This window comes from Papio anubis, chromosome 2 (genome assembly GCF_008728515.1).
Source record: "Papio anubis isolate 15944 chromosome 2, Panubis1.0, whole genome shotgun sequence".
NCBI classification, from domain to species: domain Eukaryota; kingdom Metazoa; phylum Chordata; class Mammalia; order Primates; family Cercopithecidae; genus Papio; species Papio anubis.
The window spans coordinates 49,656,911-49,682,814 of NC_044977.1; the positions used below are offsets into that span (position 1 = coordinate 49,656,911).

General features: G+C 51.3%; 1 protein-coding gene across 1 annotated transcript in view; it reads right to left on the reverse strand.

Annotated features, from left to right (window-relative positions):
- FGD5 (FYVE, RhoGEF and PH domain containing 5) overlaps positions 1–25,904 on the reverse strand; it is a 124,030-nt gene that overhangs the window by 9,363 nt on the left and 88,763 nt on the right. Inside the window, exons 9-18 of the mRNA XM_003906862.5 lie at positions 24,373–24,423; positions 23,773–23,831; positions 17,383–17,454; positions 13,951–14,019; positions 7,449–7,532; positions 5,962–6,041; positions 3,084–3,183; positions 2,551–2,688; positions 1,921–2,050; positions 975–1,105 (exon numbers count right to left, since the gene is read on the reverse strand). Of these exons, the coding sequence (XP_003906911.4) occupies positions 975–1,105; positions 1,921–2,050; positions 2,551–2,688; positions 3,084–3,183; positions 5,962–6,041; positions 7,449–7,532; positions 13,951–14,019; positions 17,383–17,454; positions 23,773–23,831; positions 24,373–24,423 (914 nt within the window). The remainder of the gene's footprint in view (positions 1–974; positions 1,106–1,920; positions 2,051–2,550; positions 2,689–3,083; positions 3,184–5,961; positions 6,042–7,448; positions 7,533–13,950; positions 14,020–17,382; positions 17,455–23,772; positions 23,832–24,372; positions 24,424–25,904) is intronic.

The window sequence follows — 25,904 nt, forward strand, 5'->3', positions numbered from 1 at the left end:
TGAGACAGTCTCGCTTTGTCTCCAGGCTGGTGTGCAGCAGCGGCATCTCAGCTCACTGCAACCTTCGCCTCCCGGAGATTCAAGCAATTCTCCTGCCTCAGCCTCCCGCGTAGCTGGGACTATAGGCGCGTGACACCATGCCCGACTAATTTTTGTATTTTTAGTAGAGATGGGTTTTCACCGTGTTAGCCAGGATGGTCTCGATCTCCTGACCTCGTGATCTGCCCATCTTGGCCTCCCCAAGTGCTGGGATTACAGGCGTGAGCCACCGCGCCCTGTGTGTTATTTCCAAGATTTTTAATTTGCAAAAGGAACAAGTTAATGGATAAAACTGTACCTATTTAAATTTTCCATTCCCTAACACTTTTTAAAACCCTTGCTACCCGCTACTTGATATTAATGGACTAACTTGGAAGCAGCTGATCACACTTGTGGACCCCTTGTGTATTCACAGGCATACATTGGTCTGTGGTTGTGATTGGAAATACAGACATACAATCTGGTCCTATTTGCGGGATACAATTGAGTTTAGCCAATTCTGAAGTTTCCGGCGGAGCCCATGGCCTCCAGGGACATCAATGCCTGAGCTGGGTTGGGACCCCTAGGATGAGGGGACAGTGCAGCTCAGAGGCCTGACATGGAAGGACCAACCCAGGAATTTGGCTCCTTTAGACTGAAGAGCCCCTGTGATCTGTGCAGTCTCCTTGAGTACTACATCTAGGCTATGGGGCAGGAGAAAAAGGAGAGAAAAGAAAGAGAAGGAGAGGAGAGGTAGAGAGAAGGATGGGAAAGATGTCTCCTAGCACCATCACTGTCAAGTCAGTCCTCGTAGCTGGGATGCTTCCATTAGGAATGCTCTGTCCCAAAGAGACTGGTCAGGCTGGGACAGGGCAGGGTCTGACCCCGTCTACCCAGGAGGACCATGAACCTTCCAAATCCCCTACTTCCCGCTTGGGTAGCCCTGCCTACTTTACCTCTGTCAGGGCTGAAGGGACTTTCTTCTGCTTCTTGAAGGTTGAGGGGTTAATGCTCTGGAAGACGGATGAAAAGGCACTGCCTGAGAAGCGGGGTGCAGACAGTGGGAAGCTCATGCTCACAGGCCGCTCTGTAACCGAAAGAAGCCGTGGGGAAGGGAGGTGAGAGGCGTGCCTGTGGCTTGTCTTTGGAACGCTGATTCCTGTAAAATCCCTCTAGGAATGTGAGCCATGGGGGTTAAGTGGGATCTGAAAGTCAAGCACTCTTGCAGGAACAGACAAAGGCTATGGGGGATGGGGAGGGGATGCTTTTCCAGGGCGCTGGACAGCCCTTCACCTCCAGGCCTCCAGGTAGCAGGGACTGGGCTGTCTTCTCTGATGACCTCAGTCTAGCCCCATGGAGTAGAGGCAAGGGAAAGACTTTAGTTTTAGGCCCAAGATACACCTGCTCTCCTTCCTGGGAACTTCACCCTGCTAGGGCAAGGCCTGTCCTTTCAGCACTGACCAGGTCTCTCAAGGGCCGGCTCAGCTTCCCAAGGCTCCTGTGTGGAACAGCCTCGCCCCTCTCCGACCCCAGCTCCTTTGCTACCAGGCTCATATAGTCCTTAGTCCCAGAAAGGTGCCACAGGACACAGGCCCACAGGACACTTGAGAGGGCCTCTGTGGTAAAGGACACAGGAGTTCCCTGCCTCTGTCCCCTTACAGACACACTGACTCCTAAGCTTAGCTACAGAGCTCTTCTTCTGGGGACACCGATCAGTTTTGCACATCTTGGGAAATGGTGCCCTGGTGTGAGCTCGAACCTCTATTTCCTCCCTCCATGGAGTGAACAACTCCCTCCAGGGAAAGCGGTTTCCAGCATGAACCATGGACCACAGAGAAGCCACTGGAGCCTGGGGAGAAGCCACCAGGCCACTTGGAAGAAGGCAAGTGGTCCCCAGGTTACCTCTCATCAGGCCTGGGACAGTCCTGCCCCGCTTCTTCAGCTCCCCGAAGCAGCCGTCGCAGACCTTGGCCATCCTGTCCTTCAGGTACTTCAGCGGGTACTTGTTCCGTGAACAGTTCCGGCACACGATCTGCAGGCCCAGGTGGGAAGATTCTCACCCCTCTCAGTGCGTGCAAAGGAGACCTGCATCCCTCCCCTCCACTCCCTCTGCTAATCCACCCACAACTGCCCTTAGGGAGCCCCAGGTTCTGATCATGGAGCTGTGTGTGGCCTCTACTTTTCCAGCAAGGCTTCATCTTGTTTCTGAGCCAGCGCCTATCTGCTTTTCTGATGAACCTATGCCCTTAACCACTACACGATACTTTTTTCTCCAAGCACAATAGCCATGTATGCTATGGTTTTCTGTTGAACACATGGTGGTGTGGAAGGGGCCTGGGACTTGGAGCTCTGGTCTGACGATCTATGAAATGGGAATTAGCAATCTGTACCTCTCGGGTTGGTGTGAACACACCTCACTCTGGGGCTTGCAGTAGCTGCTGGATATCCCTGAGCCCCCGGCTGGGCAGGGACACGCCCTTCCCCCACCCCCCACCCCCCATGCACACACTCACCCCAGATGGAGCAACTCACCTTGCCACAGGCATGACAGTGATGACGTCGCAGGGTGAGGGAGAAGTCGCAGCCGCAGTTCATGCACATCATGACGTGTGTGACAGGCACCAGGGTCGGGGGCCTCTCCCCAAGGCTAACCCCCAGCCTCTCTCGTATCTGCAGCAACATAATTGGCTGAGTAATGTGGAATGTGGCCAGGAGACCAGCCAGATGCATAGCCCAGTGAGCCCTGCCCTGCTTCTCTGTACAGGGTGTGTGCATGTGTGGGTGAGTGGGTCTGATGCTGAAGGCCTCTCCTGCACCCTCCAGGATGCTCACCCTTGGTTGGGAAACAGCCAGACTGTGAGAACGGGATTGGGGGTGCCGGGCTCCTAAGTTGCACGGAGGCCGCCCCTGACTAGGGTGGGAGCATGGCAGGGGGGTAGGGGGAGCCAGTGCCCCAAGGACAGGAGCTACACCTCCATCTGGGTGTGAGTGGTGACAGCAGTGCCCGCCAAGGGAACCCCAGGTCTCTGAGGCTAGTGGCCCATGGGCCTTGCCCACCCACTCACCTCCACGCTATGGTGGAATGCAGCCAGAGCCTGGGCCTTGTAGTCCTCAGGGAGGGCTCTGCTCAGACAGCCATACCACTCGTCCCTCTCTGCACAGGAGCTGTGGGCATGGGCTGGAGTGAGCAAAGGCAAGGGCAGCTCTGCCTCCCACCCTCCATCTCAGCATGGATGAGGTCCTCACTCAGATGCCCCATCCTCCTCCCTTGAGCCTACACCTCTCACACTGCCCAGAACCACCACCAAAGAACAGATCACCTGCCACACTAGGTTTACTAGCAGACCACCAGTCCATTAGCTGTCCTTGGACCTGTTTCTTCCTATACTGGAATAGCAACAATATTCCCCTAACTCCCAGGGCTGCTGTGGAGATGAAGGGAGATGTGGGACGTGGAACCACATTGTTAACATTGTGCGAAAGCAAGAGTCATTAGGAAGGCCCAGAGGGTCCCATACTTTAGGAGAAACGGGCTGGCAGGGGACAGAGGGCTGGGTACCTGTGGAGGACGAGGGGTAGGTGGGAGCTGGCAAAGGTAAACATCTCTGTCTCCCACCTTCCTCATCTCCCCACATAGCTTCCCAAACAGTCATCCAACAGGCACTTTCCAAGTCCCTGCTCTGCACCAGGGAGCGCTTCTTGAGGGGCAAGAACTACGCCTGGGCTGTGTGCCAGGTAGCTGGGTGGAGTTCTCAGTGTCCACTAGATGTCGCACCTACACCACAGGTAAGTGTGCAGCCTGCCCCAGAAAGCAAGCATAAGGGCCGGCTGGCCTGGGCGGGAGCAGTGCTGCAGGGCAGTGGCTGAGTCAGCACTGTGGGCAGCAAGACACCATGTCTCTAAAAGGCGATGAATGGGTCCTGCTGTCCCCTGGGAGCTTCAAGTGTGAAGGGTCTGGACTAGCAGGAAGGCGACTGGCATACTAAAGGCCACTGTCCTCGCCCTGGGAGATGGGCGCCCCACCTGAAGGCCCACGTGTGGATCGTCACCACCTTCATGTCATGGCCAGACTAACAGAAACTATATGCTGGCAGCCTCCTGCCCTTGATTTTATCACAAGGAGAGGTGAGGCCACGACTCCCACTCAGGCATCACCTCCTCCAGGAAGCCTTTCCTCACTCCTCCAGATGGGGCAGTCCCTCCTTTGGGTTTCCAAGCCCTCTTCTACTCCCTCATGCCATAGACTGTGATAGATAAGAGCTCTGGTCCACACAGTCGTGGGTTCAAACTCCAGTTCCACCTCACCTGGCTGTGTGACCCTTTTGCAAGCCTCGACTCCCTATGCATGGAAGGAGCCGCAAACCCCAGCTCTAAGGGTGGTGATGAGGATCACAGAGGTGCCTGAGGCCTGACAGGTGTCCAATGCCTGCTACTGTTGTCATTACCACTATTAATTGTTACAGCAGTTACTGCCCTGCATCTGAAGCAGTTTAAAACTCTCCTACCTGTAATGTGGGCTCCTGGAGAGCACAACAAGGGCTAAATTGTTTGTGTCCTCAGCCTCGGACCTGGCACTAAGGTGTAGCTAACACATGCTTAATTTTTTTTTTTTTTTTTTTTTGAGACAGGGTCTCACTGTGTTGCCCAGGCTGGTCCCAAACTCCTGGCCTCAAGTAATCCTCCAGCCTCAGCCTCCCAGAGTGATGGGATTACAGGTATGAGCCACCATGCCCCACCTAATAAATGATTTTAATGAGAAAATGCATCTACGAGAATGCATGTGCATGAGTGCATTTAGATCCCATTTCACACTCAGAACTACCCCTATGCAGGATAAACCCCCATAGGCACTGCTGCCATCCCAGGGTCATGGGCTTGCTGAGAGGAGACCCCCAAGCCCCAGAAGCCTTGCTGACCCCTGCCATGCACGTCCCTGGCTAAAGAACTGCCCTTAGCTGGAGCCATACCTGCCTGGTTTCCAAGCCCCCGAGAGCTTGAGCTTACCTTGCCCTGAGAGAAGGAAAAGGGGATACTCTTTAAGGTCATGGTCTGAAGCCAGAGATGAGGATCCCAGGCAACCTGAGGGCCTGGAGAAAATGCAGACCTTTCTGATAGAAAGGCCATGTCCCCCTGTGGTCTGAATGTTTGTGTCCCCCCAAATTCAAATGCAGAAATCCTCTTCCCAAAAGCGCTGATGTTGGGAGGCAGGGCCTTTGGGAGGTTATGAGGCCATAGGTGTGGAGCCCTCACGAATGAGATGAATGCCCTTATACAAGAGGTCCCAGAGAGACCCTTGCTCCTCCCACCATATGAGGTAGCACTGTCTATGTGAGAAGGCACCGTCTTTGAACCAGGAAGCAGAACCTCACCAGACACCAAATCTGCCAGTACCTTGACCTTGAACTTCCTGACCTGCAGCCTATGAGAAATTTCTGTTGTTTATAAGCCACCCAGTTTATGGTATTTTTGTTACAGTGGCCTGAATGGACTAAGACACCACAGAGACAGGGCAACGTAAGTGTTGAACGCTCACTTATTATTTCTTTTCTCTCATCTTCTAGACAGGAAAGCAAAAAGGCAGGCCACTTTATGAACAGCAGCACACAATACATTTTTTACTTGCCTTAACTTTTCGGGTTGCTACAGAGACCCAATTATCCATAAAGAGCTCCACAAACATGAGACATTGCTGTTGTCGTATTTAAGCCATGGGCTCTAGAAACCCCTGAAGTTGTATATAAAATTTTATGAGTGTGTATATTTTTTGGGGGGAGAAAAGTTTTTATCAAATTCCTCAAAAGGTTAGGAAACACTGAAAAGAAAAAAAGTCATTTGACCCAAAAGGATACCAAAATAAAAACGGCACATCCTTATCTGTTGTTCTGAAACTTCCCATGCTCACACCTCTGCCTTGTGCGCCATCCTCCCTCCACCTGCCCGTACCTCGCAGACAGCATCAGACAGGACTCGGAAGTCTCAATCTTTAGAGCGTAGGGCACTTTCTCCATCACAGGGCGGCTGACCTGGAAAATCAACAGCAGCCTCCTTCAGGGTGGGGCAGGGAGGGGCAAGCACAGACCGGCTTCTCCTGGCAGCAGATGAACAGAGGGACCGTGTCCACCTACTGCCATTCTCTAGCCTCAGGGCATACCTTTCTGTGGTGGTAGGTGCTGTTAAAGATGCCTGGCTGCCAGCTCCATCATTCTTGGCCACTCAGCCACCGCTGGGAAGGCTGCAGAGCATCACGCTCAGGGACCAGCCTGGGCAACCCCAGGTGCACTGTCATGTTGGACAAGTACCTGCCCAGTGACCATGTCTCCCATTCCTTTTTCTAACAGTTTCCTCAATAGAGCCTTTGGTTCCAAAAGGGAACAAACCTCCATGCTGAGAAAGGTGCTTCCTCCTTCCCCTTCCCCATGGTAAAGAGCCTACAGGATCAAGAGAGATTGCACAGTGCCTCTTACAGCTCTCCTGGCCATCCCTGCCTCTGCCCTTGACAATGAGAACCACCTGCGGCTCCACTGTCCCACCTCAGTGTCGCCCTCTCTGACTTCAGCCCCCTGTTGCACCAGAATTAACTTCCTAAAACCTCCTGCTCCTCAAGGTCCCCAACAGCTCCCTAGTGTTCCCATCTTTGGGACCAAGTTACACGGAGCTAAGCCCCACACATATGGCCATATTCACAACAGTATTACAACAGCCTAAAGGTGGAAGCCACCCAGTGTCCATCAGCAGAGGGTTGAATAAACACTATGTGGTCTATCCACACAATGGAAGGAAAATTCTGACCCATACTACAGATGACAGGGATCAACCTTGAGGACACCGTGCTAAGTGAAACAAGGATCAATACTGTGTGACCCCTCTCATTCGAGGTATCCAGAGTAGTCAAATTCATGGAGACAGAAAGTAGAACGGTGGGTACCAGGGGCTGGGAAGGAGAGGGGAATGGAGAGTTGGTGTTTAATGTGGGCAGAGTTTCAGTCTGGGGAGAGGAAAGAGTTCTGAGATGGATGGTGGTGCTGGATACACAGCAATGTAAATGTGCTTAGTGCCACAGAACTGTACATTTAAAAATGGTTACTTTAAAAATAATATGTATTTTATCACAATTTAAAAAATTACCAAACACCTGCTTGTTCCTCCAACCCAGGCCCTTCCTTATGCATTTTCCTCCTCATAGGATGTCCCCCTCTTTCTTCCTGATCCGACCAAATATTCCCCACTCTAAGGGTTCAGTCCCCTCTTCCAGGAAGCCCTCCATCCCCCTCCCCTCTCCCTGGGCACAAACCTGCTGTAGCCCAATACTGTTTCCACAGGGCCTCCCTCTTCCAGCTGGTCTGGGTGCTCCTAGGAGCAAGATGCTGTCCCCTTCTCCCTTGGGGTCTCCCTGGCCCCCAACCCTGGGGTACCTTCCACCAGACATTTACCTTCATGCTGGCCACGGCCAATGTGTTCTTCAGCCGGTACTTCCCATCCTTCTGGGGATAGGTGTACAGGAGCACATCGTTCATCTGGAGAGAGGGAAACCCTGTTAGAGTCCCCTGGTCCCAGACGGCTGCACCAGGCTTCTGTCCTCAAAGGATCCCTGAGCTCCGCTGTGCACAGGCATGTTGTATTCCTCAGTAACCCCCACAGGTGAGCAAAAACATTGTGGCCAAAATGTGAGCCCCTTCCTTGCCATTCTACTCCTGGTTCAATGCTCAAGGGGAATAAACGCATATGCCCTCAAGAAGTCATGTGTGAGAATGTTCACAGTGGCTTTATTTGTAACAGCCAAATAGTGGGGGCAATTCCAATGTCTATCTGCAGGTGAATGGATAAACTAACTGGTCTATCCATACCACAGAATACCTTACGCCGCCAATACACACCACCACATGGATGTATCTCAAAATCATGCTGAGTGAAGAAGTGAGGCACAAGAGAGTTACGCTGTTTGATGACATTTCTGTGACATTCCAGAACAGGCAGAACTAATCTAAAGAGGGATGAAAGTCAGGCCACTGGTTGATGGGGGCCCCCGGGGTTGGGAGAAATTAACTCCAGACAGGCACAGAGGAACTTTCTGGTGGTTGGAGATGTTCCACATCTCGACCCAGGTGGTGGTTACACTGTGATATACACTTGTCAGTACCGACTAACACATATGCTTAAGGCTGATGCATTTCACTATAAAAATTAAAGCTCGATAAAGTATAGTTAAGGAAGGGTTGGGAGACACCTTGAGGAGAGGGAAGTGGTGGGCCCTGCTTGCTGCTGTACTTCCAGGTCCCTTCACAGAGTAGGTGCTCAATTAATATTTGTTGAATTATCAACTAAAGCTCTCCCAACAGCAGGGCATACAGAAAGACATATAATGAAAGTCACTTTATCTCCTTAGGAGAGAGTATTTCTGTTTAGCTAAACAATTTCAGGTGTGAGAAGATGACATCACACTCAGGGTTGTAAATCCTGACCATGTTACGGACCAGCGTTGAGACTATGACCAAGCCCTTTCCTCAGCCGAGTCTCAGCTTCCTCTGGGAAATGGGCGACACCACCACCATTACTTATCATGGACACACAGAGGATGCCCTCTCCATATGTGACCAATATGAACCTGGGGTGAGCCCTTTTCACATGGGGCCAAATGAACCAGAATAAGCCCACTAAACATGGAGCCAACATGAACCAGGGGAGTCCTTTACACATGGCACCAACATGAACCGGGGGAGCCCTGTACACATGGCGCCAACATCAACCAGGGGGAGCCCTTTCCACCTGGGAAAATAAACTAGGGAAAGTCGTGTGCACGAGGGAACCAATGTGAACCAAAGTGAGCCCTGTACACACGGTGCCAACATGAAACAGGGTGAGCCCCAGACATGGCACCAACATCAGTCAGGGTGAGCCCTGTACACATTGCCAACATGAACTATGGTGAGCCCTGGACATACGGCGCCAACATCAACCAGGATGAGCCCTACACACATGGTGCCAACATGAACCAAAGTGAATGTTCTACACATGGTGCCAACATAAACCAGGGTGAGCTCTGGACACATGGCATCAACGTGAACCAGGATAAGTCCTGGACACATGGCGCCAGTGTGAACCAAGGCAAGTCCTCTACGCATGGTGCTGACATGAGCCAAGGAGAGCCCCGCAGGCATGGAGGAAAACATGAAGTAGGGGTGTGTAAGGACGGAACAAGACAATGCATGTGAAAAGTCAGAATGAATACTTCTTTTCCCCGGATAGACACAGCCTGCTGAGGGAACAGAATGAGGTTTCCCACAGCTAGCTCTTCTCGGGACTCCAAGGTTCCAGCCATGGCAATGCAGGAGACTTGGCCCACCACTGACCCCCCCCCCATGGGACCTCAGGAACCCCTCCCTCTCTCTGGGCCTTGCTGTGTCCCAACAGAGTTGGAGTAGGTGGGGGTTGGCGCACTTTCCTGTGAGGGCCAGGTGTTGAATGTTCCAGGCCTCTGCCTCCACCCCTCAACTCCGCTGCTATGCAAAGCAGCCACAGACGACCAATGATAGAATGCATGTGGCTGTGTTCCAACAGAACTTTATCAACAAAAATTGGCATCTGGCTGGCGTTGACCTGCAGCTCTAGTTTGTGAAGCCCTGTTCTTGCCCTGCCTTCTAAGAGTGATAGGCGATATGGTGCACTGACACTGATTCTGCACCAGGGGCTGGACTAAACCTCTGACTTCGCTCCCACAGTCCTCATGTACACTCCCACGGTACTAATGTGCAGGCACCATGATCATCATCCCCATTTCCCAGAGGGAGAAACTGAGGCCCAGAGAGGCCAGAGGCCATGCCTGAGGTAGTGAAGCCAGGGGTACGGTTTGATGAGTGTCCCTCCAGTGTGTTCGGGAGGGAATGTCAGGGCTGCTCTCACAGTGAACCTGCGCACAGGTTCATGAACCTTGCCCATGAACCCTCCCAGCCTCAGAGAACTGACCTGTGTCACTCGGGAGAGCAGCCCCAGCCTCTCTGTGATGGACCCTCAAGCTCCTGCTGCCATGGCAACTGTCATGAGCACCCTAAGGTTTCCTTCACGGTTCAGGACCAGGCTGCCTCCTAATTTGCCCATGGCTCTCCTGCCTGCTTCAAAGTACATGCTTTACAGCCCCAGCTTGGAGGAAGGAGGAAGAGCCCATCATGAATGGGGAGGGGGGGCTTCCCACTGTAAGCAGCCACCAGGGGGCAGCCCCACCTGCAGCTCAGGGACCTCGGGGCCTGGTGGGACACTTTCCGCAGTCTATTAAAACTGCTGGGCACGGGCGCCCAGATGCCCCAACTCTGTTCTGCAGTTCAGATTATTTTCTGAAACTGGCACCTTTGAGGAAGAAAAATTCTTCCTAAGTGTGTTTGTTCACCATGGCACTCCCTGGCTTGAGCACCTGTCGGGCCACCCTACTCCCATGTATGCCTCCGTTAGACAGTTATCAACACTACTCAGTGGAAGGGCTGCGCTGAGCCAGAGGAACAAGAGGACCCAGGTTCAGACTGTGCAGCTTATGGCCTAATCATGGCGGGGTAATCAGAGGGACACAGGCCTATCCCTGAGGGAAGGAGATGTTCTGATAAAGGGCCATGCCAGATTAGGGGAGCGTGGGGTAGAGGAAAAGCAGGGCTAGAGGAGGAGGAGGGGAAGGGGAAGCGGGGGTGGCGGCTAGGCTTCCATAGAAAGTGCTATCTGAGCTTGGCTTGAAGGGGAGGAGCTGGCACCCTTCTCAAAGAGCCTCAGGTGTGTGAGGGCCAGTGAGCCAAGACCAGGGACAGATGAAGTAGAGGATGGGGTGAGGACAGATTGGGGAAAGCCAGGCTGCTGTGTCTGTTCCTGGCATTCAAGGTCCCTGGGAGAGGCACAGAGATCAGAGGGGCGTGGCCAGAAGAGGTGGCCAGATGTAAATGGCTGAGGGGCCAAGACAGAGCTCCACCCTGTGCCATCTGCCGCCTCACTGCTTCCCTTGTTTTAAACATCAGGGAGCTGAGGCTTAGGGAGGTAATGGGATGTGCCCATGGGTCTCACACCAGTCGCTGTCAGAGCTGGGGTCTGCATCTGGTCTATCTGCCTCCCCATTGCCATCATGTACGGCCTCCCTTTTGCATCCTGAAGAGGGGGAATTCACAGGGACCCACTCCCTGCAGGGCTGTGCTGGGGCAGGGAGCTGATGAAATCTGTAGCTCTAGATAGAGAGGGAGGACCTGTGTCCCATGGAACAACTGTCAGTGGGAAGGGAGAAACTGTTGTAACTACTATCAGATAAGTGGCTTCTACCTCCCAGGCACGTAACTAAATGCCAGGAATTTAATTCTCAAAACCACCCAGTCTTTCCACTTTTCCTGGTGGGAAACTTGAGGCTCGTACATGTCTGTGAGTTGTCCAGGGATCACAGAAGAAGTAAGTGTCCCACGGGGCAGGATCTAACCAGCTCCATCTGGCTCATTACCTGCCCCTACATTCAGGGATCTCTCCTCAATGGAGAGAATTTTTTTTTTTTGAGACGGAGTCTCGCTCTGTCGCCCAGGCTGGAGTGCAGTGACGTGATCTCGGCTCACTGCAAGCTCCACCTCCCAGATTCATGCCATTCTCCTGCCTCAGCCTCCTGAGTAGCTGGGACTACGGGTGCCTACCACCACGCCCGGCTAATTTTTTGTATTTTTAGTAGAAGCGGGGTTTCACCATGTTAGCCAGGATGGTCTCGATCTCCTAACCTTGTGATCCGCCCACCTCTGCCTCCCAAAGTGCTGGGACTACAGGCGTGAGTCGCTGCACCTGATCTTTTTTTTTTTTTTTTTTTTTTTTGAGACGGAGTCTCACTCTGTCACCAGGCTGGAGTGCAGTGGCGCGATCTGGGCTCAATGCAACCTCCGCCTCCCAGGTTCAAGCCATTCTCCTGCCTCAGCCTCCTGAGTAGCTGGGACTACAGGCACCCGCCACTATGCCTGGCTCATTTTTTGTATTTTTAGTAGAGATGGGGTTTCACCATGTTCGCCAGGTTGGTCTCGAACTCCAGACCTAGTGACCCACATGCCTCAGCCTCCCAAAGTGCTGCGATTACAGGCATGAGCTACCACGCCCAGTCGAGAATTTTTAAAATTGAGACTTGTCTAACATGGAAAAAAGTGTCTTCCACCACTGGACTCCAAGACGCACAGCAGGCAGAGGCCATGTCTACACACCAGCACAGTTCCTGGCACGCACAGGAGATGGATAATAAGCTGCAGAATGAATGAATGTCACAGCAGGCAGTGAGTTCCCCAACACTAGAGGTGTTTAAACAGAGGTTAAAAACAAAACAAAACAAAACAAAACAAAACACCTAGAGAAAAGGACTCAAGCATCTGCGGGGGCTTTGAAATCCTTCTGAGAACCCAAATCTAAACCACACGCTGCTTGGCTCTCAGATCCCTCTCAAAATTCCCCCTGGGGGTCCACTCTCCTCTTGCCTGCAGCTAAATCTCACTCACTGCAGCACCGACTAGCCAGAGTGAGGGGTTCTCATGGGAGGAAAGAAACAGCTCTTAGGAGGGAGGGGAGGAAGGGAGACTCTGGACTTGGGTCACCTAGTGCCTCATGCAGAGCCTGAGGCCACCAGTCATCCGGGCCCAGCATACCCTGCCAGCACTGCAGGCTACATACTTCCTAGACAGGCTCAGGATTTCTCCACCAGCGCCACCAGCTCTCTCTGGAATTCAGCCCTCAAGTGGCCCCTCTATGGGCAGGGCCTATTTGGGGCATGGGGAAGACCCCACTCAGGAGCAGAAGGGTCTGGCTGCAGACAAAGGCTTCTTGAGGCTCACAGAGCTCCTCCAAGACACCACACTCCTCATGCCTCTATCCTTTGCTTAGGCCCTTCCCTCTCCTGAAATGCCCTTCCTTGGTGCACCTGCCAAACTTCCATCCTTCCTCCAGGGCTGAACTCAGATAGAATTTTCTTCAGGAAACATATAAAACACTGAGCACAGCGTGCGCACCCAGCAGATATTCCATACACGGCAGTGCTGTCGTGGCTGTGGCTCCTCTTCTCTCTACCTCCGGCCCTCCTTAGTCCTCTTTGCACCCGAGATTCCCTCCATATCACGCTCATAACTCTGCATTTACAATGGGTTGTCTGCTTGCTTCTCCCTCCCATTAGACTCTGATGGCTGAGGGCAAGACCTGGGAGTTTTCTTTCTTTGTTTCCAGCACCAGCACACACGAGGTGCTCAGTCAACGCCTGGAACAGAGAGTTTGTAGACTCGTACCACAGCCTGTCTCTCCCACTGCACACGGTGCTCTAATGAAGTATGAGGAAGCTGGGAGAGGCAGCCACGGCGGACAGGAACAACGAATGACAGCAGAAGTGCAGGAGCAAGAGAAAAACTGTGCCCAGCAGAGAGCTTGAAAGGAATGGCCACTTGGGGGTCTCAGGACTGGGGCACTCAACAGCCACTAAGGCCGATACAGCTACACCCTAGGCCTGGACACTCCCTGGTATGCAAGAGTCCAGCTGTCCATAAGCAAAAATGTTAAATCACGTCCTGTCTCCTGCACAGTAGAGAAAGTGCAGGACTTGGGTCACAACCCTTGGCTCCTTCCTGGGCTTCTGCCACCATCCTCCCGGGAGGCCTGGCTACAGCGACTTTCCTTTCTGGACCTTGGTTCTCTGAGCGTTAGATAAGGTGGTTGACAGATATCTACGGTGGGGATGTGGGCAACTACATCTTGCCAACATTCCACTCCAAATCATTCAAATGACAAATGAGCAGGAGGCTGTGGTGTCCAAGGGTGAAGCTCTCAGCTGTCTGGAATGATCCTCACCCCCAAATTTCTGCTGTGTTCTACTCTCCTCTCACCCTCTTCCACTTGTCCTTGAATAAGGGCCCTAGAAAACCTCACAGAACTTGACAGTTCCTGAGCTGGGGTTGGGGACCAGGCACTTACCAGAAATAGGTGCCGGGGTCGTCTGTTTTTCCCTGTTACCTTCATCAGCGTCCCTTCCTTCAGAAACTCCTGTGGGGAGAGAAGCAGAACTGGGCTGTCAGGCTGATGCCCCTGACAAGGGTGTGGGGAAGGCCCCTGGTGGAAACTTAAATCATAAAGCCTCCCAGAGAACCCGAGAGCAGCTAGCAGATAAATCCCTGCTCACAAGAGAGGTGCTGTGTATGCTAGAGCAGGGCTGGGATCGTAGTCCTGAAAGACACCACCCTGAATGTCATAATCCCTGAAGTCTAAATCTCAAAAGTCTAGAATCCTTAACATCAAAAATTCCAAAAATCAGCCTGGGTGCCATGGCGTGTGTCTGTAGCCTCAGCTACTCAAAAGCATCACTTGAGCTCAGGAGTCCAAGACCAGCCTGGGCAACTTAATAAGACCCTGTCTCAAAAAAACAAAACACTCACAAAATTCTGAAAATCACAATCACAGGAGAGCTGCATTATGTTAGGTGGAATGATTACCCTGTTATTATCTTTGTTTGGAAATTAAGTATGACTTAAGGAGATGCGTGAGGGGGGCCAAGCTGACAAGGGGTGGACTTGTGATGGTTAATTTTTAGGCATCAACCTGACTGGATTGAGGAACACCTGGAAACCTGACAAAGCAATTCACCATGCTCTGTATTACATTCTGCATCATTTCCAATACTGGAGGTATAAACTGTATATAGACTTTTACGGGGTTCTAAGTCATTTTATGTTTTTTTTTTTTTTTCAAATGTGGCTTCCTGAAAAGTGCATTATTACAACCAGATGCGGTGGCTCATGCCTGTAATCCCAGCACTTTGGCAGGCTGAGGCGGGCAGATCACGAGGTCAGGAGTTCAAGACCAGACTGGCTAATACGGTGAAACTCCATCTCTACTAAAAATACAAAAATAAGGCGGGTGTGGTGGTGCGTGCCTGTAGTCCCAGCTACTCTGGAGGCTGAGGCAGAAGAATCACTTGAACCCAGGGGACAGAGGCTGCAGTGAGTCTAGATCATGCCACTGCACTCCAGCCTGGGCAACAGAACAAGACTCTGTCTCAAAAAAAAAAAAAGAAAGAAAGAAAGAAAAGTGCATTATCACAATGTTGAATTTGTGTGTAAGCACTGTGTATGTACTTAAAAACACAAACTTCCTCAATGAATGGGGATACCCTTTTTGTACATTTGCATTTGTGAAAGATAACATTTCCTGAGATCTTAGCTCTGTGGGTGGCTGCATATACTGTGGTGACCCATCACAATTTTTAACTGAGCTCATCAAAAGCCTTCGGTTATTTGTTTTTTTGTTTTTTTTTTTTTGTTTTTTTTTTTTTGAGACGGAGTCTCACTCTGTCACCCAGGCTGGAGTGCAGTGGCCAGATCTCTGCTCACTGCAAGCTCCGCGTCCCGGGTTCACGCCATTCTCCTGCCTCAGCCTCCCGAGTAGCTGGGACTACAGGCGCTCGCCACCTCGCCCGGCTAGTTTTTTGTACTTTTTAGTAGAGACGGGGTTTCACCGTGTTAGCCAGGATGGTCTCGATCTCCTGACCTCGTGATCCGCCCGTCTCGGCCTCCCAAAGTGCTAGGATTACAGGCTTGAGCCACCGCGCCCGGCCTTCGGTTATTTGTTATGGTATTTCAGATGACCACAGTTATAAGGCTGGGTGCATACAATTACTAACCATAGTGACATACACTGATACATTTCCCTATTTGACCTTTCTTTTCTGAATATGGTTTGTGTGCTTATGACTGTTTCACCCATGGAACTATTGTTAGCATACAGCAGCACTTATGCTTGCAAAATTATGTATGTTCTTAGTGCCTATTTTATTGTATAAAGTGGCCTATGAAGTATTCTGTTGTGTTTTTATGTTTCTTAAATAAATTTCCGTCGGGCACGGTGACTCATGCCTGTAATCCCAGCACTTTGGGAGGCCGAGGTGAGCAGATCACCTGAGGTCGGGAGCGTGAGACCAGCCTGACCAACAAGGAGAAACCCCGTCTCTAGTAAAAACACAAAATTAGCCAGGCGTGGCAGTGGCTCATGCCTGTAATCCCAGCTATTCAGGAGGCTAACGCAGAAGAATTGCTTGAACCTGGGAGGCGGAGGTTGCGGTGAGCTGAGATCGCGCCACTGCACTCCAGCCTGGGCAACAAGAGCTAAACTTAGTCTAAAAAAAAAAAAAAAAAAGATAAATAAATAAATTCCCTTTTTATTTATTATTTCTTTTTATTTATTTATTCTTTTGAGATGCCCGGGCTGGACTGCAATGGCACGATCTTGGCTCACTGCAACTTCTGCCTCCTGGGTTTAAGCGATTCTCCTGCCTCAGCCTCCTGAGTAGCTGGGACTACAGGCCACCATACCTGGCTAATTTTTTGTATTTTTAGTAGAGATGGGGTTTCACTATGTTGGCCAGACCGATCTCGAACTCCTGACCTCGTGATCCGCCCACCTCAGCCTCCCAAAGTGCTGGGATTACAGGCGTGAGCCACCGTGCCCAGCTCCATAAATTCCCTTTTTCAAAATATAAATATCTTTTAAATATTTTCCTAAATTATTTTTTCCAGAATTATATTTTTGGGATCTTGATCTTTTGGGATTTCAACATTTGGGATCGTGGTGCTCAAGACTGTCTCTTTCAGGATTCTGGGTGGTCCAAGCCATGACTCCCTCCTTGGCTTGTACCCATGAGGAGTCCGTTCAGAACAGAGCCTCTGAAGGTCTAAAACAGCCGAAGACCTGGGAACAGCCGCTACAGTCCCCTTAATTCTGGAGCTACAAATAGATGTTTAAGAAACAATTTACCAAACTCATGATCCTGGCCAAAATACTAAATGTAACTTGACAGCGTCTCAGTCCCATAAGACATCTGCTAACCTCGAGGAAAATTCCCCTGAGCATGCACTTTCATTCCTTTGTCTCTTGTCCTTTATGGAGCATAACTAGTAATGAACATACTTTTTACTGTTTTTAAGCTGAGTTTTACATTTTCCATTTGGAAGCTTTAAAGAGAGTGAATTTATCTCTTCAAGAATGTTATCTTTAAGAAGTTTTCTAGGGGCTTGCTCTTGGGAGATCATTTTCTGTTTTCCCAGCAACTTGGCACTGAAAATACTTGGTGCTTCCTCTTCTTGGAAGTGAGGAGAGCCACAGGCAACACGAAAAAAACTGGCGCTGAGTCTTTAACTGCTCTGCAGGCAACACATGGGGTGGAGAACCCCAGGGAAGGTAGCTGAGGGCCCCGGCCAGGAGAATCCAGTGAGCCCACGCCCACCCGCCTGCCTGCCCTCCACGGGTAGACAGCACCTGCAGCCAGGCCTGTCTGGGGCCAGCCCAGTGAACAATGGGGCTTATCGGAGCCTCGCCCAGCCACCCTCTGCCCCTGCCCATGGCGGCGGCACTCACCCTTCCTGGCTGGAGGAGATCCCCTTGGCCCCGGACGCTGTGCTCAATGTGGACCAGCTTCTGCAGGTTTTCCTGTGGGTGGGAATGGGGTGAGGGGGAGATGGTCAGGGCCCCTTCCAGGCGTCTTATCTCCTCTGTAAGCCATGGCATTGCTTCTGTTTCAGACAAAAATGAAGCCCGGAAAGGCCTGCCCCAAATCCAACCTCCTGTATGAGGCAGGACTGGGACCCGAGCCTGGGTCTGCAGGGAGCCACCACCATGGCTCTGTGTGCTGTGGAACCAGCTGCCTGGCCTCGCTGTGCAGTCCAGCATCCCTGTGTTTCTCTGGAAAACTGCTCCTACGCTCTCTAAGCCTATGTCCCTCACGAGGCCTGGAGCATGGGGACTTCACCGGACCCAAGGCTGGCCTCATGCCCTTCTGGCTGGTAGCCCATAAAACCTGTGGAGGAAACTGGGTCCACACTCTGTGGAGCCTCATGGTTAGAAAAATAAGTGTGCCCTGTCAGTACCTTACTGGGTTAGCCACAAAATGTAAAATGACAGGCCCCCTGTATATTCTGCACAGCACCCTATAATTCTAGATACAACAAGCGCCCACCCTGTGGGCAGGTGCCCCTTGAACCTTACACAGGGCAGGTTCTAAAGTTGTAAGGTGAGCATTGTGGGTAGACAATTTGCCCTGAAAAGTCCTTTCCATTATCTATGGTTTTGGGCATAAAATCCTATGCAGTAAAAAATGAGTAATTGTGGTTCCATTTCGACTTATGATACAGGAAGTACAAGAGAACACTGCTCTCACTGTAGCGTGAAAAAGCCAGATAACCTTCAAAATCATAACTTTGCTTCAGCCTGTGGGAGAGCTGGGGTCACAAGGCAACCAAGTGAACTAGGTTCCGCCCGGCAAGCCTGTCCATGGAGGATTGAGATACAGGAACTGCCACACCTCTGGCGACACACAGGAGGCAGAGGTGGCTGGTGTAAAGGAAGGTAAGAAGAAAGCCGCGAAAATGTTAATGAATTCTTAAAGGACAAGTATGGGCTGGTGCTAGTTTAGAGTAATGGGGAGCTGCAGACCCGAGGGAACCTGTCCTCAATCGCAAGCTCTCATCCACGAGTCTCTGCCACGTGCCCACAAGAAAGACCAGGGCAAGGCGGGGCCACATGCAAAGCCCTGCCCACTTCCTCAGGCCTTCTCTCATGCAAGGCTTCAGTTCCCGTGGGAGGCCGGGAGACCCCCCACCCCCAGAGTCCAGGAAAAGATCTGCTGCTCCAGGGAAAGAGAGCAAAAGCTGCACCATAGGAGGGGGGTGGTAACCCCTTGGATCCAGTATTATGCACCAATACCTTGCTGGGGGATGGCCAGAAACCTGTCTAAGGCCAGCCACAGAGCCACAGAGCTCATCTGCCATGGAGGGGAGGGGCAGGAATGCTGTGAGAGCCTGGCTCACAGGCCCTGCTTCAGATGGAGGCATGTGTCCACCATAAGCCCAGCACTAAGTAACATGGGGCAGTAGCCTGCCTCTGAGAAGGGCAAGAGCATGGGGAGAGGGCGTTCGTGTGGTGCAGGGAGGGCTAAAAGCTGAATATGGAGCAGGAATGAAAGAAAAGCTTTCTGGCCTACCCCACAGGTCACAGCAGCCCCCACTGGAGGAACATGAAGCCTGGCAGTCACTGAAGGTTGATGACATGGCAGCAAAACCCAAACCCCGATCAGGTGCTGACTGGACTGACCTGACTGCCCTGTATCCTACCGTGAACAGCCATGACCAAAAAGAGGCTTGCCCACCTTGAGGGGTAAATACGGTTTACCTCAGTCTCTACAGTGCTTCTACTCATAATGCCTGGCCTTCAATAACAAGTTATGAGGAACACAAAAAAGCAAGCAAAAAACTCCCCAACCCCAACTCATTTTCAAGAGGAGAAAGCATTGCATCAAACCAGAGTGAAGAAGGAACACAGCTGTCCGAGCCATCAGACCCTAAAGCAGCTCTGACTGGTGGGTAACAGGACCTGGCGGGAAAGGTGAACAGCAGCTGTGAGCAGATGGAGGATTCTGGCAGAGATGGAAACCATACATGAGAGTCCAATGGAAATTTTAAAAGTAAAAAATCAGGATGAGAAACAAAGAATTCCTTTGACGGGTTTAGCAGCAAACAGAACACAGTTGAGGAAAGACTCCACGAGCTTGAAGACAGATCAGCGGAGATGATCCACACTGAAACACACAGAGTGGAGAAAAAGAACAGAGCATCCAAGAGGATTTCCCAAAATTAATGAATGACAACAAACCACAGATCCAAGAAGCTCAAGAATCACAACTGGATAAAGAGCACCCCATTCCCCACAAAACACACACAGACACATCACAGCCAAACTTCCCAAACTCAAATCACAAGAGAAGATCTTAAAGGCAGCCAGAGAAAAGGGACACATTACACAGACAGACACTCGTGAGTATCACAGCAGACTTTCCACCAGAAACGATGTATGCCAGAAGACAGTGGAGTGGCAGCAAAGAAAAACTGTCCATCCAGGTTTCTACACCCAGGAAAAATATCTTTCACAAATTAAGGTAAACTGAACAATTAAATTAATGGGTGGTAGGAATGAGGCTTCTCACGGTTGGAGTGAGAATTTACAGATAGGCAAGGGAGGAGGCTAGTATGGTCATGATTAGAATGGGAAACATTGGTAAAAACTCACAATAAAAAACAAATACATAAAATACAATAAAATAAAAATAAATAAAGGTCAGTCATGGTGGCTCATGCCTATAATCCCAGCACTTTGGAAGGCTGAGGCAAGAGGACTGCTTGACACTAGCCTGGGCAAAATAATGGCACCTCAATCTCTACAAAAAATAAAATAAAACTCAAGGTTAGTTTAATATTCAGATACAGACGGTTATGTACAGAAATATCTACAGATATGGGCATATGCAAAGGCTGGTATACACATATATTTCTTTGCTGTCAGCTAAGGAGGTGTAAAAGAAATGATACCACATTACCAGTGAGTGCACCTAATGCCTGTATCTTGGCTTCTAATATTATTATCCAATTAATGCAACCAGGGCTCCATGGAGAAATGATTGATTCTAAGACTGGGGCAGGAAATACACAAGGTGCGGGATCCTGGGGCACCTTGCACTGCCAGAAAGCAAGGAAGTCCTCAAAACACAGACACACACACACACACACACACACACCCTGAAATGTGTATCGATGGCACCATGTGAAAAGGACACAGAAACCAACTGAAAACACACCCAACAGCCAAAGCTGAAACAATTTAAGAAATAAAATAAATAAGGAAGTGTTGGATTATAACAGTCCATAATCAGTATATATATATATACACACACACATATATATATACTGATATAAATGACTTCTTTATATATAATGACTAGATACACTAGCCAATGAGGGAGAAGAGACAAATCTCCCAGGCAGAAGAATTCCACATAACCTAGGTAGATATGGTGCCCTCAAGGGGAGGGAGCATAACCCCCCGCTCCTAAGAATGGGCTGCACAAACTGACTTTCTTCCAAAGGGCATAGAAAAGGCAGGGGTGAGAGAGAGCAGCTCCACAGTGGAGAAACCTGCCACCAGGTGACTTTAGCCAGGTGAACAAGGTCAACATCGATAGTGGTAAATCCTGTTGCTAGTATGTGCCCTTCATATGATGGGATGAAAAGTACCTTGCTCCGTAAGCCTCTTCCCAAATAACCATACACCCAGTCTAATCATGAGAAAAACACCAGACATTTCCACCAGAAGGGCATCCTGCCATGTACCCGACCAGTACTCCTGAAAACTGTCAAGCTCATCGAAAGCAAGGAAAATGAGAAACTACTGCAGTAAAGCGGGGGCTAAAGAAACAGAGCCACTAAACAGCATGTGGGATCCTGGATGGGACCCTAGAACAAGACACCTGGCAAAACTAAGGAAATCTGAATGAACTAGGGTCTTAAGTTAATAATCCTGTATCAATATTTGTACATTAATGTAACAGATGTAGCATACTAATATAAGATGTTCATAACAGAGAACACTGTGTGGGGGACACATGGGGACTCTCGGTACTATCTTCTCAATCTTTTCGGTAAATTTAACATTGTTTTAAAAAATAAAGTCTTTTCAGAAAGCAGAATGGTGGTTACCAGGGACTGGGGCAGGGACTGGGGCAGGGACTGGAATGAGGAGTTAGAGCTTAACGGGGAGAGAGTTTCAGTCTGGGAAGAGGAGAAGTTCTGGAGATGAATGGGGTGACAGCTGCATGACAATGTGAATATGCTTAAAACCACCAAAGTGCAAAAGAGTAAATGTCCCAGGCAGAGTTCCCCCTGCATCCAAGCAGGCATGGGCTAGGGGCCTGTGGTCCAGAGCAGACTTGGTGCAGCTGTCCACAGCTGGCCCCTGCTTCCCAGCACGGCGTCCAACTTCAGCCTCAGAGAAAGCCAGAAGGGCGTCTGGCCATGAGCTGCTCTGGTTCCTCCTCCGGGTGGGGCTGCCCGTGCGAGCTCCCCGTGGGAGGGAAGACATATCCCTGCCTGACCTAGTTTTTCTCTCTGGAAGCAGAGGCAGCCCCGGCTAAAGGGAAATGTGGAGAATGAAGCCCATCTGCTGCTATTCCTCGACAGGGTGCTGGACCCCATAGCAACTCTACTTTTTGACTGTGTTGAGGGACTCTCACTGTATGTACAGGAGGCCAAAATGAGGAGGGGCAGGGAGGTCAGTTCAGAGCAGAGTGAGAGAAGAGAGCACCAGATTAAAAGGGCATGTCTGACCCACGCAGAAAACGGCCCGGAAACTGGCCTATGTATTCACACCTAGCTGGTTCAGCCTCCACTCTCAGTCCACCCCTCACCAGCCAGCCCGACCTCTCTCCCTGGACTCTGGTGCTACCTTGCCATCCTGTCCCCATCTCCTAGCCATGGCAGGCGGCTCTCTGAACTCCAGCATGCACCGTCCCACCTCCATCTCTTTGCCCAGGCCAGCCGCAATTCCTGGCACCCCTTTTCTCCCTCTGCCTTCCTGGCATGTGTGCAAATCCTCCCTACGGGGACACCTCCAGAGCATCTTTTTGTTTTTTAGATGGAGTCTCACTCCGTCGCCCAGGCTAGAGTGCAGTGCCATGGTCTCAGGTCACTGCAAACTCCGCCTCCCGGGTTCAAGCGATTCTCTAGCCTCAGCCTCCCCAACAGCTGGGACTAAAGGTGCATGCCACCACACCTGGCTAAGTTTTGTATTTTAAATAGAGACAGGGTTTCATCATGTTGACCAGGCTGGTCTTGAAGTCCTGACCTCAAGTGATCCACCTGCCTCGGCCTCCCAAAGTGCTGGGATTACAGGCGTGAGCCACCACACCTGGCCCATATCATCTCTTCTGGCAACCTCGGCTGGAAGGGCCGCCTCCCTTCTCTGAACCCTGTGGCATTCTCCCATGACATTTATCATGGTCATTTGTATCCACATATTTATTACTGCACTAAGCAGAGGTTTCCTCCAGGGCTTGTATCTCCAGTCCCCAACACAGCACAAGGTCTGACACATAGCAGGTGTCCAATAAATGCAATTTCCCCTCCTCTTCTGCCTGTGGATGACTCACTGTACGCATGCCCTGTGTCTCTGTCACAGCAAAGCATAGCACCTCCTCGGCACACATCGCCATCATTTCCCTTCTGTGCCTGCAGAAGACGTGACTACCTGGTCACTGAACTCTTTTCCAGTGACCTAGGACTCAGGCTTGGAACCATTCTCAACACAGAGCGCTGGCAAGCCTGCAGCTTAGCAGGACAGTGAGCATGTGGATGCAAGTAACCCTGGTGACCACGTAAATGAAGCTGGGATGCAGGATCAACTCTGCCCTCTTTGGCAGAAACCCAGTGTCTAACAGAGAGTCACACACAGTCAGAATCAGATCTGTGCTTAGAGCCACGTATTCTAGTGGACTAGTGATTCTCAAACTTCTGTGGTCCTAACATTTACCCAGGGTGCTTGTTAAAAATGCAGCTCTCTAGGTCCTACATGCAGAAGCTCTGACTGGGAGGATCTAAGGTATGCCCAGGAACTAGGAGTTTACAAGCACCCCAGGAGCTGATGTGGGTGGCCTCAGACCACAATCGGGGCATTGCTTATCAGGTCTCCACAAGTCTGCAGCCATTCTCACTGTTTGAACAGTGAACCGGAGGCGCAGAGAGGGGCACGCAGTGCCTGAGGTCACACATCAAGTGTCAGAGCCAGAACCCACAGCTCTCTGCAGAGTCCCACAAGAGAGATGGTGGCCTGCAGCCCCTAGGAGTGGGCATCGGAAGGCTGGCCAGAGCTGGTGGGGAGGTGCCTGGAACCTGTGTCTGAGGAAGGGGGCCACCGGGCTGCACTCACCCCTTGCTCCATGCTGTCGTTGGCACGGTCTGTGACTTTGGAGATGAGGCTCAGTGCACCTGGGGAGGGACACAGAGCAGGAGTTGGGCCATTGCATGAGGGGCATCAATTTTCTCCACTGCAGTGTCAGGTCACAGGCCTCAAGCCCAGCTTGGCCACTACTGCCGAAGTGACCTTGACAGCGATTTGACCACTGTCATGCATGTCTCAGTTTCCCTGGCTATAAACTGAATATAATAGGGACCACCCTGGCAGGTGATACACAGGGACAGCCACATCGAATTGGGAGGAAACAGGGAGACTGTAGTGAGCTTTTCAGACTCAGCACCACCCCCCAATCACCAAATTCCGGTGACCCCCCATCCCCTCTAACGGGATGTCCTCTCATCCTAGGATGTCCCCACAGCTGAGGTGACGGGGGACTCATCTCAGAAGAGCTGGGGGCTCTCACAGAAGTCCCAGACGTGTCATATACAGAACCCGCCAGCTGGTGGGGAGGGGACTATGTCCTGGGCCTTGGAATTGGGGCAGGGTCCAGGCTTTGGGGCAAGGAGGCAGAGCAGGCTCGAGTACCTCCCTCCGCGTTCATGCTGGACTCACCCTGTGTGTTGTCGTACTCGGCGGAGTCCGGGCAAAGGTTGTTTAAATAGTCTGTTGGCAGGACAAGAGCCAGGAGTCAGCCACTGGCGAGGTCAGCACCCTCTGCCCACAGCTGTGGCCACCCCCTCTCTTGCCAGAGTTGGAAGTTCGAGAAGAGTGAGGCATCTACCCCCTCTCCCCTGCTGGCCCCATCACGATAACCACGCTAGCATGAAACCAGGCCCCCAGCACCACCGGCAGCATTGCTGCCACAGCTGCTTGTCCCTCACTTCTCCAACAGATACCCACTGAGCACCTGCCTGGCACTGGGCCATGCCTTGGAGACAGACACAACAAGCTGAATCCATCTTCAAGAAGCTCTACATCCTCCAGCCCCTTCCCAGTGACCGCTTGTCCATCCGCTCGTTCTATTCTGGCCATGATGGCTTTCTTGAACATGCCAAGCTTGTTCCTACCCCAGGGCCTTTTGTACTTGCTGTTCCCTCTGTCTGGCACTCTCTTCAGATCTTCATATGGCTCATGTCCTCACTTTACTGAGATCTCTGTTCAATGCCGCCTCCTCAGAGAGGTCTTCCCTGATCGCTGAGTCTAACACAGCTGCCCTGTTCCCTCTGTCTCCTTAACTTGCTTTATTCTTCTTAAGAGTTCCTAACATACCTTATCTTTTGTCTTTCTTATTTGCTTGTCTAGGGTGTAAGCTCCACAGTGTCACTGAGTTTGCTGTTCGATTTACTGCTGCATCTCCAGCATCCAGTGTGGGAAATGGTGCATAGGAGGTGCTCAATGAATAGTTCTTGGATTAGATGAATGAATTCTCTAGTCCCTGGCCCTAATGTATTTTTGAGGAGTGCCAGTTTCTACCTGGAATTACACAGCCATGACTACATATGTACTGTCTATCTCTCTCATTAGGACATCAGTTTCCCAGGGCAGGGATCTTTGTCCATTTGGGAGGCAGCTGAATAAATGGGTCTGGAGCTCAGAACAGAGGAATGGGTGTTTCCAGCGGGCAGAGATATGGGAAAAGGCATAGAGAGGGAAGGGAAGGGGACCCAGGACTGAGCCCTGAGAAGCTCTGATGTTTACGGGGCAGTGGAGGCTGGAAGGCCACCAGCACAGACAGAGAAAGGACAGAGAGATGGGAGGCAAGTGGGCGACAGTATACCACAGAAACCCCGGGAAGAAAGGACTCGAGAAGCAGGCAGTGGTCATGGATCCAGCAAGTCCAAGGCTGATAATGTCCACTAATGTGGCCACAAGGAGGACTCTGCTGACAGGCGTGGCTTCAGTGAAATGAGGAGATGGCCAGCTGAGGCAGGGAGGAAGTGCAAGCTGGGGAGGGGTGTCATTGGGTTTTTGTGTTTTACGAGGGGGGTGGCCACTGGAGGGAGCTAAGGTGGCAGGAGGTGGTTCAGGGGGCTCAAAGCTCAACTAGAGGGAAAGGTGATGGCAGACGCCACCCTTCCCCAACACCTGCCTGCCATGGTCAGAGGTGAGGTCACCACAGTCCCCTCCACCCCTCCTCAGGGGCC